Source organism: Epinephelus lanceolatus, chromosome 5 (assembly GCF_041903045.1).
Source record: "Epinephelus lanceolatus isolate andai-2023 chromosome 5, ASM4190304v1, whole genome shotgun sequence".
Taxonomy (NCBI): Eukaryota; Metazoa; Chordata; class Actinopteri; order Perciformes; family Serranidae; genus Epinephelus; species Epinephelus lanceolatus.
This window is the reverse complement of record NC_135738.1, coordinates 42,458,822-42,473,563: the sequence shown is the minus strand read 5'-3', so window position 1 is coordinate 42,473,563 and position 14,742 is coordinate 42,458,822. Positions and strand designations below refer to the sequence as shown.

At 39.3% G+C, this 14,742-nt stretch overlaps 2 protein-coding genes across 4 annotated transcripts in view; one reads left to right on the top strand and one right to left on the bottom strand.

The window, feature by feature from the left end:
* Positions 1-3,356: 3,356 nt before the first annotated feature.
* LOC117262714 (homeobox protein DBX1-B-like) lies at positions 3,357-9,744 on the top strand. The gene is made up of 4 exons (XM_033635809.2): positions 3,357-3,839; positions 4,352-4,435; positions 8,139-8,341; positions 9,249-9,744. The coding sequence occupies exons 1-4, from the start codon at positions 3,470-3,472 to the stop codon at positions 9,531-9,533; spliced, it is 942 nt and encodes a 313-aa protein (XP_033491700.1). The 5' UTR covers positions 3,357-3,469; the 3' UTR covers positions 9,534-9,744.
* A 2,403-nt stretch (positions 9,745-12,147) lies between these two features.
* Positions 12,148-14,742, bottom strand: part of ckap5 (cytoskeleton associated protein 5) — a 43,568-nt gene continuing 40,973 nt past the window's right edge. For all 3 annotated transcript variants that reach the window (XM_033634464.2, XM_078168253.1, XM_078168255.1), the window contains one exon: positions 12,148-14,340. In XM_033634464.2, the coding sequence (XP_033490355.1) occupies positions 14,083-14,340 (258 nt within the window). In that variant the 3' untranslated portion in view covers positions 12,148-14,082. The remainder of the gene's footprint in view (positions 14,341-14,742) is intronic.

The following is a 14,742-nucleotide window of genomic DNA, read 5'->3' as shown; positions in this document are numbered from 1 at the left end:
AGAGGGGGCATTGTCACCCTGATACAATTAGCCTTTCCAAAGTCCCACCCCTTTTTGCTGTGGGCTCCAATAACTGTTGAACAAGCTCGGAAGATGGCAGAACCTTTATCAACATACCCCTTTGCTGTTATACTTTTATACTTCAATATGCTATGTACAAGGCTCATCTACATGTTGAAAAGAAAACCACATTGTCGAGATGGTCAAAAGATGTGCCGGGGGACTGTTGCAATCTTCATGGACACATGACATTATTTATAGTCCTATCTTAAATTTGCTGATGTTAGCATAACATCGTGAACAACATTGAGTGTCATTTGCAATAATCCATCGTTTTATTTTATGAAGTGCATCATAGTAGACACCACGTCTGGGATGCTTCATGACATCCCGATATAAAGTCTAGCATGTTTGATTTTCTTTTTGTCTTCCACGACTTCACCTGTCACAGCCGTCACTTTGACCAATAGGAACACAGAGTGATCTGTTGCAGCAACACCCCAGTCTTTTTGACATTTCCTCTAGGGATGTTACCATGACAGAGTAACAAAAGAAAGATGATGGCATGAAACAGCAGAGGCACTTTAGCAGCCTGGTGAGTACTGCCATTAGCATCAAGCTAGCATAAGGATGTAAAGGAATAAAATCAATAAATAGTATCTTGGCTTTTACTTACCACAAGTGCAGAGGGTACCAGCTTCATTTAAAACAGATTACATTAGAAACAGACCTTTATTTCTCATTTCATCTTTATTTTTCTATTTTCCCCTTTAATCTGCTTCCTGTTAAAGTTGATGCATCATGCCGTCATTTCAAACTCAACACTTCCCATATTTGTTAAAAATTAAAAGCCCCTTATAATTTTGATTGAGAGTATCTTATCATTTTCTAAAAAGGCTTTTATTGTGAAACATTTGCAGGAACTTATTGTGGGGAATTCAGTGACTTCAGTGAGTTTGTATGCGGTACTTCAGATGTAGCTCCTGCCATCTGGTGGCACCTTTTTATGTTATTACAAAACAGTTCAGCTGGCACATGAACAGCTACAGTGACTAAAATAATAGTATTAATAATAAATATAGGACAAGAATAATCTGATGACATCACACATATGAATGAGCAATGATTGGTCATGGACCAATGTGAGATCTGTCATGTCTGTCGGCCAAATCATGACACGATTTTATGACTCCACAATTGCTGCATGACATTGTGACTGTCGGAACAGATAAATGTGTCCTGTAGTCTGAACCTGCCACAGTGTAACTTTCTACAGTAAAGATAGACTAATATTAGGTCAGCACCACGGTCTGTATTCAGTAATAAATACATACAATATTTTACTGATATTAGACTTAGAATTAGTTATTTTCTGCTAAATAACACTCCAAATTTTGGCTAAATTTTGATGCGGGAAAAAATTTGCATGGTGATTTTCATAAGGGTCCCTTGAACACTCACCTCAAAATATCTGAATGAAACTGGGTTTTATAGGTATCCATGAGTCTCCCCTAAACTTGAGTGGGCTTGTTCCCAGTAAAAAATGTGTTCCTTACTATCAATGTACTCCTTCAACTCCTTCAAATTAAAGCTGTATATTTCTCTCTTTAACGGAAAGGACTATCGGCCTATTCAGTAGACTACATAAAGATACATGAGACATCAAAACAGGATTTAACTGTCTATGAAATGTTTATGCACATAAGATAATTAGTAGGCCTAATATTAACTGTAAAATAAGAAGCCAAAATAGGCCTCTATCAATATGTGATTCTTTAACTCACCATAATGACACAGTTTTTAACTAGCCTATATAGATCAGCAGCAGAATAGAATTCCTTAAATTTAGTCATGGCGTTTGGTTTTCATGTGCCACCCCGGGATTTTAGTGGCCCCATCTGGCCACCCCTGTGAAAGATTTCTGGGGGCACCACTGGCTGAGGGGCAGTGGGTGTTCTGTGTTTCTGAACTTTGACTCATTTTACACTCAGTCAAGTCAACAGGGGACATTCACACCATCACCATGATCAAAGGCGATCAGAACAAAGCTGACTTTAAGTCTCTCTCTCTTTCAGTCGCTTTAAGCGGAAAGGCCACCTGTCTCCCTGACATGTTGACTGAATGACAGGTAATTTATGAGGGATGATGATGATGATGATGATGCAATGCAACGCAACATAAGGTATTGAAAAATAAGCGCTGTGATTAATTTTGGAAATCTGACTTAAAACGTAGTGCTTCTAAACCTTAAATTATTTCGTTTATTTATTCATTTTTAATTTCTAGGCAACTTGAGTTATAGGTGGCTTAAATATGAGCTAATTATCGTCTTCATCAGAAGGCCTGTATACAGACAATCTAAGATCACGGGCCTATAATATAAACTACTGTCAGATTCCTCAGTGAATAGCCCAAATCCTGTCATTAAATTCATCATCACATCCAACAAGATAGGCTCCCCTCATAATGGACGGCCTCAAAGCTCTTCTTCGTGCGGACTGATGCTGCTCTGACAGACAGCAAGAAACGGATGAAAGAACGGACAGCGGGCGCGCGGCCGAGCGTCGCTTCATGCTTAACGGGATCAGAAGAAGCGCGAGGCCAAGGTCACATTTAATGAGGTGTGTGTGTGTGTGTGTTTGTCTGTGTTTGGGAGGGGGCAATTATTATTATTATAATTGTTGATATAACTATTATCACCATCATCATCATTGTTATTATTATACACAGATTTCCAAAACGATCTAAACCATCATCTAAACCTAAACCGTCATGCATTTTTTCAAAAACGGTATTTTATTTATTTATTTATTTATTATATATTATTAAACAATATGTGAATGATTACTGGATTGTGACCAGTGACTTAATTTTAGAAGAACACATTCAGCTTCATGTTGGCAGTCTGCACTGAACCAACACTTCACTGCTATTACAACTATTCAAATGCCTCTAATAATGTTTTTGTATCAATATGTTCCAATGCACTTGGATCACTAAAAAAAAGTGATCTGTGTCCACCTGTTAAGGTACATGCATCTCAGTTTATAATACAATATATAATAACATTTCTGTATGAGCTGCACGTAAACAATCAGGTAAATAAAACAGAACCACGAGGACAATTGTTTTGACTGAGGTCCAATCACAGAAGAATCAGAGGACGGTTGACCAATCCCCTTGGCCTGAACTTAGTGTTCAACGAGATTCAGGCAGCCATGAGCTGAGGATTGAACTTGTGCGCGTGAACACGTACAAGTGCTTAAGTGCGTGCGTGTGTGTGTGTGTGTGTGTGTGTGTGTGTAGGAGTGACTCCCTTGTATAAAACCTCTCCAAGAGGGCGCAGAGACGCACAGAGCGCAGAGTGAGTGTGTGTTGATTGGGTTCCTCTTTATTTTTTCCTGAAAACATCTCTGTGGAAAAAAACCCCAGCAAAAACAGTTGGAAAACTTTTCCAGGTCGGACAACCATGATGTTTCCCTGCAGCGCTCTGCCCCCTCCTCTATACCCGGGCTTACTGCGTCCCCCCGCGGCTCTCTCCTCGCCCCTGAACCGGTCACTCCACTCAGGCTTCTTGGTAGAAGATCTGCTCCGATTAAGCCAGCCTGTCAGCTTCATACATCGGACTTTCTCTTCCAGAAGTCCCGTGGACATCCTCCCGCTCAGCCCGGGCCCGGGCGGCCCTCCCCGGGCGTTAGAAGCTGGTACAGAGCGCTCTGTGCTTCAGAGCCCCGTCCAGCTGAACCGCAGCAGCCCGGGCTCTCCGCAGACTGCCTGCCCGGACTCCGGATACCTCAAGTTCGGCGTCAGTGCGATACTGGCACCGTCCACACGGAGCGGTGAGTAGGAGGAAAATAATCTGCATGATGATGGATAGCGTATAATATTTATTAAGGGACCTACTGCTATTAGTAAAAAATACTAAAATATAGCAAAGATGAAGCATTATTATTATTGTTATTAATAGTATTATTATATTATTAAACCTCACCTTAGCCTATGCAATATTAACTCCAAGGCACCCTTTCCCTCCAAGGCCACCAGCACTGCAAACTGATGTTGCTCTCACTCTTGTTGACAGACAGATACAGTGTATGGACATATAGCAGACATAGTCATCATATTGGCTCCTTTAGGCTATAAAAACTGTAGGCCCAGTAAACCAGCAAGCATATAAATAACTTGCATTACTGCTTTGGTGCAGCAAACATAACTTAAAAATGTATGATTATTTTTTCAACTAATTCTGTCTCCATATGGACACAGTTATAGTTGTTATTAAATATTCTGCTGTTTTGACAAAGCACAGATGTGAAGTTCAGTGTCTATTATTTCTCTGCTCGCTCCTCAGTCCAGAGTCTCCAGACCAAGTCCTTCCCTTTGCCTTTCTTTGATGGAAGCCTTCATCCTTTCCTGAGAGCTTCCTGTTTCACAGGTTAGTGGACTTATTAGTGTCATATACAGTACGTACATCTTTAGTCTCACAACACCAAGTCTCCAAGACACTGTTTATTTATTGCTGAGTGTGATTTTGATGGCTTGCCATGAGAGAGAAAATCATCACCTAAACATCTTTTCACATATTGCACTTACATGTAGGTTTCAATGTAAGTGGGGCGCTGATCTCAGGACGTGACTTTCACCTTGGCATTTTGCTTGTATCCACAATATATAAAGTTTAAAATATAAAGCAGAAATATAACAGAAAATCACTGAGTTTGCAGGTCAGTTGCATCTCTAGTTTTCTCTCCAAAAAACACAAGAGAAGATCTGCAGCTGATCTCCTCTGCCAAGCTTGGTGAATATGGGAAATAGGACTATATGCCAAAAAAAAAAGAAACTTGATTTAACCTTTTTATTAGGTACACATAAACATTTTTATTGTTTCATAAAGTAACAGAACCCAGGGGTTGATTCATATGTATATCATATCAAATTTGTTAGTCAGTGGAATTTAATTTTCCTCCGCCAAAATCTCAGTGATGAGTAAATAACCATCGTTTAGGCTTCAACACTTGTCAGCCATATAGATGAAAAAAAAGTGGCTGATAGGCTAAAATTCAAATCCAAAAGAATTTTGATTTTTTTTTTTTTTTTTTACATTTCCACTAAATATTATTGTGTGATCTGATCTGAATTATACAGGTACAGTTATTTACAGTTAAATGTGTGGTGTTGAGTCATGACTGATTTGGCGGGATAGGTATAGGATTAACACATGCATTTATCGTCACCAGTAAAAAACATGGAAGTAGAAGAGGACTTTTTTTCTGACAGAATTAAAGACATTTACAACATATATCGGTCATAAAAAATCACAAAAATGGTAAGTGTTTGATAATCAAAAGTTTCTGGTGAAGGACCCCTTAACCTCCCATTTCATATTTGTCCCCCCCAGTATTGAAACAAAATCTAAACCCTTGTTTGGCTGCATAAAAATGTATAATTATATAATGTATATAATAATATATAATTAATGATTACCCTTTACTTAAGTAAGATTAAGAAATCACAAGCCTAATGGTTAACAAAGCATACTGCCACTATATGACTCAGGCAACATTTTAAACTGATATTGATTAATTCATGAATTCACTGATAGATCTGGTTAATACTAGACTTTAATTAAAATAAGATTGGTGTAATAGCCCTTTTCTTGGTGGAGGTTCATCTGTGACTGCAGTGTGTTGTAGACAGAGCAGACTTCTATGGGAGAAATTTAAAAACTTTAAAACTCAACAGGCCAAACATAAAGTTCTGCCTACTGACAAGTTCAGTCCAACACTCTGGGATTTTACAGCTTCTGAAATCACATGTGAAAACCCATTCGGTGAGGCCTTGGTCGGCTGTTGTCAGCCTTTTAGCATGGGAATACCCCCGGGCAGCTTGGAATCAGCTCTGCCAATTTGAGGGACCATTTAGGCGACGCACTGACTGCTGACATTAGCACCAGTTGTCCTAATCTACAAATTAGTCCAGTTTGTCACGCTCTAAATATATTAGTGCCGTTTGTCATGGTCTAAATGTGAGGCGGGTATCTTCCCAGCTCAGGAACTCAGCGCCTCTTCACGCGCCGTCGTTTTCCCACCAAGCCCCTCTGCCTGCCCACAAAGCTCCCAGCACCGTGACCAATAGGAGCCAAAACCACACACACACACACACACACACACACACACACATACACACACACACACACACACACCTTAAAGATTTGATTTAAGTCAGCTTTGTTGCACACATTTTTGTTAAATTCACAAGTTTTAACCAGGCTTTCTTTTGATTTATATATGTACAAATATTGACCAGCATATTGATTAATCTACAAAAAATACAACGTATATATATTTGTATATATAGATAGAGTATCTGTAATAGTACTTAGAATCAGGTGTATAACACTGTGAACAGCCCTAAGCTGTGTGTATCCCCTAAAGCTTGAGTCAAGACTCTCTAACAGCTCTACATTATACTGACCTGTCTTTAATAGGCCTGTAATATACTGGCCTGTCGACGGCCTTTTCCACTCAATTCATTACAACACAATCACCTTTCTCTATGCATTTGCAGCCTATACAACCCCCCTTCATGCTTCATTAGAGGCAGTGTGAGCCGAGCTTTGGAGAGCCCGTCTCATTAGCATAGGCTCTGTTTCCACTGCTGGACAAATTGGGCTTTTAAACACCAGATTTCAGGCAGAACAAGTATATTATGGGCAGCATCAGGGAGCTTGTGTGCCGACGACGGAAACAAGAAGGGATGACTCTTCTGAGACTGCTGAGGAATGTAGAATATAATAATTAAAAAAAGTTTAAAAGAACTCCTGCTTAATCAATAGAAAAGCTTCAACTCGTAAGTAGAATTCAAACTTGCATCCATGTAGAATCTGCCTTGCTATCAACTGAGATGCAAATAAAACAGGAGCAAAATATAATTAAGTAAAACAAAGAAAAATGGACGGACGGATAGATTCCTTTCATTTCTAACATTTTAGACTGATTGAAGACACAAGAAATGTACAGAAGCCAGAAATAGCAAAAAGCTCAATTCCTTCGCCTCACAATTTAGACGGCATTAAATATAATAGAGAATAAATTACGATTATCTGAGCAATTGTGGAAAAAAAAATGTTAGTTTATCAAAATGTACCATACATTGTCCGAAACATAATTTGTTGCAGCTTAAGAAATAAATGCAGGGGAATGTAAAGCATGTAACAACATGACTAAATTCATATTACAAACTAGCTCATGATTATTATCACATCATACACTGTAAAACTCAATTTGTTCACTTAACTTAAAATCTTTTTGGAAACAGCTTGCACTCAAAACTTTTACTTTGGTACAGTACAGTAACATAAACGTTTTGAGTACACCTGACACAAAAATAAATGTGTCAAACACAAAAAAATTACGTTGAGCTCACAAGGGGTGAGCAATAATTTTTTATGTCATTTTGACAATCTGGGGCATTCATCTAGACTTTACATGAAATTTTAGTCATGGATGGATTGGGATTTGCAATGTATTTTTGGCTTCATAATAGCTGCAAAATATTTAAAAAAAAATCTAGAGTCAAACACATATTCAAGCAGAGAACTACTGCGGCATTTATCTCTAATCAGTGATGCCACAGTAGCTGCAGCTTTCTGTGACATATGATTTATTGTTGTTGTGCCATTTAACTGATATTGTAATAAGAATAAACATAAATCATATAATAATAAATAAATACTAGAAATACTACTACTATAATAATAAATAAAGGAGTTCTGAAAGCCATTATTGTCTACACTTTGACATGTACAGTAATCACTGGGTCACTGATATTGATTAAAGAGTCTGTTTCTCCAGACACATGTAAGTTTTGTTATTTAACATCTGACCTGTTTAACGTAACCCTTTTAAGTGGTTTGCTATTAGATTATGACCTTAACTAGTTTAACAAGTTTTTCAAGACCTGCACACGTCTTGTAATACACCTACTAAAATACATATTTTCATATTTCAGTCATTTGACATCATCACAGTACATGATAAAAATGATTGTCCAAATCATTTCCATGGGGAAAATCAGATCAAGCGGCTGGCTATTCCATTTTTAACATTTTTACTCTTTCTTGTGTTTTGTCCCTCCAGCCTCCTCCTCTGTGGTTCCTGTCCCTGGAACATTTTCATGGCCCCTGGCCCCCAGAGGGAAGCCCAGGAGGGGCATGCTACGGCGAGCTGTGTTCTCAGACCTCCAGAGGAAAGCCCTGGAAAGAACTTTCCAGAAGCAGAAATACATCAGCAAACCAGACAGGAAGAAACTTGCCAGTAAACTGGGACTTAAAGACTCCCAGGTACACACCAAGGATTATTTGAGCTATATTTTAGAAAATAATTATATGTAAGTGTATATATCAACCATGTCACGAGAAAGAACTAAAGCATTTAATGCCCCATTGGTCTCATATTGGTCATTTCAAACTGGGCTTGTAGGGAAACTTTCTGTCCAGTTTGTACCCCAAACCAGCTGTTAACAAGGTAAGTAGTTGGTAAATGCCTCTGCACCGGTTGTAGCTGTGGTCAGAGGTGTTATGTTCTCAGGTTGTCCGTCTGTCCGTCCCATTCGTGTAAATGCGATATGATTTTTTAAGAATTTGGCACAAAGTTTCACTTGGACTCAACAATGAACTGATTGGATTTTGGTGGTAAAAGGTCAAGGTCACTGTCCCCCTATTCGTCTCATTCTCGTGAATGCAATATCTCGAGAAGACCTTGAGGAAGTGACCGCGGTCATCTTATTCCGGTCAGTAGGATATCTTGAGAACACCTTGAGGGAATTTCTTTACATTTGGCACAAACATCCAGTTGGACTCACAAATGAACTGATTTGAATTTGATGGCCGAAAGTCAATGGTCAAGGTCACTGTGGCCTCATAGTTTTAGGCTATAAGTCGAAAATTCATATGTTAATTATGACAAAAATTAACGCAAAGGATAAAATGATGGAATTAAACCATCTTATATCCAAATGGGTAAAGGTCACTGTGACATCATAATGTTCTGCAGAAACACTTTTCTGGCCATTTCTTAACCTCCTATCCCAGAAACAGAAGGGGAGACACTTGGTCAGATACTGAATTGACATGTGTGAAGCATCCATGTTTTCATCAACATGGATGTAAACTGTAAATGCAGCTTGATGTTGGCTGAGACATACAACCACATGGTGGTAACGTTATTTTTTTTCTGTGTCCTGTGTAGGTGAAGATCTGGTTTCAGAACCGCAGGATGAAATGGAGGAACTCCAAGGAGAGGGAGCTGCTCTCAACAGGTGGCTGTCGCCAGCAGACCCTCCCCACCAAAACCAACCCCCACCCTGACCTCACTGACGTAGGCAGCACCCACTGCCACAGGCTCAACAGGACTGCACCCATCAACGAGTCACAGCTTCACCACCATCATCATCACAATACCTTTTCTCCGTCAGAGTCTAGCAAACAGTCAGAGCTCTCAGAGTCAGACAACGAAGAAATCACAGTTTCCTAAGACCTTCAGAGATCTGCTTACACTCTGATTCTTTCTACACAACAGTCCCCTATAATGAGATGCTGTCAGCTGTGAAGAACGGCAGGACAAAACAGGGATTTATCAAAGAAATGGAAGTGAATACCACAAGTGCTTGAATCTACTCTGTACATAGCCTTTGCCCCTCTGTGCCATATATCTGTACAGTGTTGTTAATATTACTTTTATATGTAGTTCAGTGTATCTATATACAGTAAATAAAGTATGCTGAGCTATTTTAGATATTTGTAGATTGAAATGTTTGAAACTCTTAAATATACAATTGTTTTTTTCCATACATATTTGTATTCTTTATATTTTCTCAAATAAATCTTGACAAATATCATTCAGTGTTGGTGTTGAGTGTCCAAATTAGAATAATTAGTCATTTGCAACTACGCATCATCTAGTGTCCTGTCAGCATTAGCTATGAACAGTATATACATGTTTTATATTTTCAAGTGAACATTATAGACACATATATCATATATAGCTCATATATTTACTAGTCATTAGTTTAGCACTGGTTTGATTTTGAAGACGGGTGTAAACTAGTGTTGTCGAGACCAAAATCATGTTGTGTCTGTCTGAGGTTTAACTTAAGCTCACTGCACTTTATGATTTAAGATACCATAAAACTTTAATCAAAAGCCTACTCACAATAAAACATCCAGTCCCTTTTACCAGCCTGGTGTGGCTTCACATTTTGAAAAATAAAGGCCTGTCTCAATTAGACGCCTGGTCTAGTCTACTCTGCAAAGTAGTTCATTTGTAAAGAAGTTCTTTGGATGTATAAAACCAGGCTGTTGCGGTGCTTTAATCCTCGGGTGCCATAAAATGGGGTGTCATAACCACCTCTCTCTGATGTGCTGTCTGTCGGAGCTAGATCAAATGAATGATTCATAATTGATATGTTATTCAAACCCCAATTTTTATAGAAGTAATATTCATACTGGTTAACATGAACAATCTGATTGTATTTCCAATCTTTGCTGAGAAACAGTTTGTGAAAGGAATTAAAGGCCTGTCCCAAATATGGCCGGTTGAGTGTTATAATTTAAACAAATAATAGCCTGGGCTATTAATTGAAGTTTTACGGTATATGTGCATATTCCCACAGCTCCTATCATTTTATAATTTTTTCCGTGTCTAATTACTTATGTCCTCTGAAGGCAACATTATCATAACAGGGTGTCTACAGGTATCAGACACTTACATTTTTAAAGGAATACTAACCCAAGGAAAATGGCAAACATTGATTTATCAGGGATCACGTTTAACAACAAACTCTCACACAGCTAGTATCCAGTCGTATCCTCAGTACTTTCAAAGCACATGCATTTCTACTAAAAACCTTTATATCTGACAGTGAACTGAAAGTGAAATTTTTCAAAGCCAGACTCCAGTATTTATTTTAATATTATTTTATTTTTCTTTATCTAGCAAAAACACTTGTGTTTGGGAAGCACGGAGCACTAGATAAATGAGACTTGGATTATATGAGAGTTTGTAAACGGATGTTTTGATCTAGTTTTGCTGTTAACACATTATCAAACGTAGTTCCCAATCAATCAATATTTTTGTCATTTTCCATGAAGGCTTGCGAGAAAAATGTTTTCTGCATCATGTTTCCCTGAATTTGGCAGCACATCCATCCTCACAACCCCAGACCACATGTAATCACACCAGCTCAGGCCCTTCACAGCATCTTAACCTGCAAGATAGTCTGAGACCAGTCACCTGAACAGCTGATGGAATAATTGATTAGTGCAACCAAAGAATTTCTGCAAACTGTAAGAAACTGTCTCAGAGAAGCTCCTCTGCATGCTTATCGTCCTCACCAGGGTCTCAACCTGACTGCAGTTTGTCATCTTAATGACTTGTGCATTTGTGCGGCTTGTTGGAAGTAGTGCCAAACTCGTGTAAACAACATTGGAGATGTCTTAAGGTAGTAAAATCAGTTCACAGACAACAGCTCTGGTGGACATTCCTGCAGTCGGCATATCAATAATATGCTCCCTGAGTGTCCTTTTATTGTGACCATACCAAGGCACACCTGTGTTGTAATGATGCTGTTTAATCAGCATCTTGATATGCCACACCTGTCAGGTGGATGAATTATCTTGGAAAAGGAGAAGTGCTCACTGACATGGATTTGAACAAATTTGTGCCCAAAATTTAGGAACAATGTATCTACTGAGTGCATACAAAATCTGACATCTTTAACTGAAACCTGTGTTACCTTTAAATGTTCGTTCAGTAAATAAGAGTAAGTAGTGTACAGCATGTGGCTCCATGATGAAATTAAAATTAGATAAAATATTTGTGGAAATTAAGACCTCACAAATTCATGTTTTCCTGCATCATTGAATTTTCTCAAGATTCAGATGTGAAAGGGAAGAGAAAGGGGAACCACTGCGTTAAGGATCCAGCCTTGATGGCACACACACTCGATGCAGTGAGCTACCTGGGCACCCATACCTTATGAATTTTAAATGTAGACTATGCATGTTTTTTTTCCCCAGCTCACCTAGTCAGTTATTGGATATTCATGTATCAGCCATTTTAATTCACAATCAGCAAACTCAAAGACGGATTGTTAAAAAAAAACAAGACTTTATTGCCATTTTTCCCACTATGGATTATACAAGGAAAGCTGGAGAGTAACAATGTAAGACTAGTACTGACATTCAAATTAAATACAAAAACAATGTTATTTGTGTTTCTTTCTTTCTGACGGGGCAATCCTCATCATTGCCGTCGTCAGAAAAACAATGACTTAATTACACAGCAGTTTTGTTAATGCAAACTTTATTTACATGAGAAAATAAAAGCAATCACTGACTTCATGCCGTACTCTTTAAGCCTACAATCACAACAGAGTGGCTGCTGTTAAATAACTGAAGGGAGGTGTTAGTGGAGGACATTAAATACAGTATTTACAGCCAAATGTCAACCCACAGGACAGTCCAACACACAACTTAAACACACCTGTATACAGCTCTGCTTGGTCCTCCTCAATGAAGCAGCTCAGTCCCAACTGGCTGAAAAGCAACAGCAGGTGGTGCTAAATTGTGCCACTTCTCCAGAATAAAAGCAGTAGTTTTTCACCCTGTGCCAAGTCTGCAGGTTTTGATCCCAACCAAACACTACAGTTGATCTTAAGAGTTCTGCTGGGAGGAAAAATCTGAAAACTTTTGGCCCTTAAAAATTTGAATACTAAAAACCACTGACTTTAAACAGAGGACCATGAAATGCTTTCAGAACAAAACAAGACAGACTCCCTGTTCAAACACCAGGATAAAACACATAAAGAACTTCCTTCAACACCTGCTATACAGCTGTGGCTTTTGTCAGTTTGTCTTTTTTCTGACCCTGATGGGGTTCAGAGGGCTTGATGTCACTGTGTGAATGCAGTTCAACTCATTTTGTGGCAGCTTAAGTGTCTGACATTGACAGAAATCAGACACTCTGTTGAAGTGCTGGAGCTTCAAGCCATTTTTACACCGTGCTATTTTGAAAGGTGTCAACTATCAGCATTGCTACTAAACAACGCTGATTTGGAATTTTCATACTAATGATGCAGACATAGCAAATATGAGCTTTCTGCAAACCATTAGATGCTCCCAGTGCAAACGGGGCTTGAGCTGAGAATTACAGTGACAGTGTTTGGCCACAAGGGGGCACTCACACGCTGCATTTACACAGCTACAACATGAGCTCTTTACAAGTGTTTCTCCACCCAAACGCAGCAGCAGTGATGTTGTACATTATGGTAGAACAGGAACAAACAACATTTTATGACTTTGTTTTGTCCTGAAACATGAGAAGCACTTAATTACAGTTAAGTGGTTAACGACCTTTAAATATGTACAACATATTGTGCCGTGATACTGAAACAGAGAGGAGGAGGTGGGTGAGTTCAGTTTCTTATCATAATACAGTAAAAAGTGGACATAGGAGAGTGGAGGGTGGGGGACACCCTGAAAGAGAAGGCTGGGAGAGGACAGGACAGGACAGGACTGGACAGGACAGAACAGGAGGATGTTTGTTTGTCAAGATGAAACTGTACAGACTGAGATGTTAGCTGATTATGTGATCCTGTACACACTACATCAAAGCTCACTCCTAGACTCAGGCTTCAGCTTTTCATAAAATGTCTTTCTGGTAAGTTTGAATAGTAGCTAAAACACTTAGATGGTTTCTGCGGTGTGTTTATGTGGAGGTCAGTCACAGCCTCTGTTCAATCTGAATGTACTCAACTACAATCAGATTAGGGTGCGTTTGATGTCTACTAACTTACAGGCACAGTGGGTGGAGTCAGGTTCAAACTTGAGGGTGTGTTTTGTCTGCTGCTACCTGGTTTGTCAATGGAGGGGGCGGAGCTCTAGTGTCCAAGTGCTTTCTACTTCCATCCACCAGAACATGAATATAAACACTGAACAAGTTAAAAAGAGGGATGTTTTATTTTCTACTACCAGCTGAACTCCACAGGCTTTGCGGATGAGATGAGGTGGTGGCGCAGCGCTCCTCACTGCCGGTTGCTCTTTATCCTCTCCAGACGTTTCTTCAGGTCGTCCAGGTTGGCCGCCGGTGAGGCCGAGCGGGTGTGTGCGTGCGTCGGGGAATGGGAGTGTGCGTTGTGTTCCTGCTGGTACAGCTCTCGGGACTCTTTGAGCTGAGACAGCTTACTGTGGAGCATGTCGGTGGAGGAGGCCACCGACGGCTTCGAGGACAGCAGGGAGGAAATGGGAGGTCGTTGTTGAGGCTCGTCATCCCCTCCAACACTCTGCAGCATGGAGAGAGAGGAAGAGATAGGTTAGCTTCTCTTACATCTGTACAGGAAATGACTATTATTAAGGATGTTGCTGTTCAACCTTGGCAAACATCAATGCTCATCTGTGTTTCAGCAGAAAGATAAATTACAGTTACCTCACAGAGACTCCTGCAGATCATAAGCTTTAGACTTCAACTTTTTATGTATGGTTTAGTGTTTTTGGAGGGGAAGAAACCTGTATATTACTGTTACTGTGCAACTGTAAACACAGCGTTCAATATTTGTAACTGAAAGCAAACAAGACATTCACTTCAATGTATCCACCAACAGAATTTTTTTTTTTTACTCGAGAGATGCAACATGTAGTCAACATGACAAACAATAGTTTTGTACCAAGCACAAAGTGATCTTGTT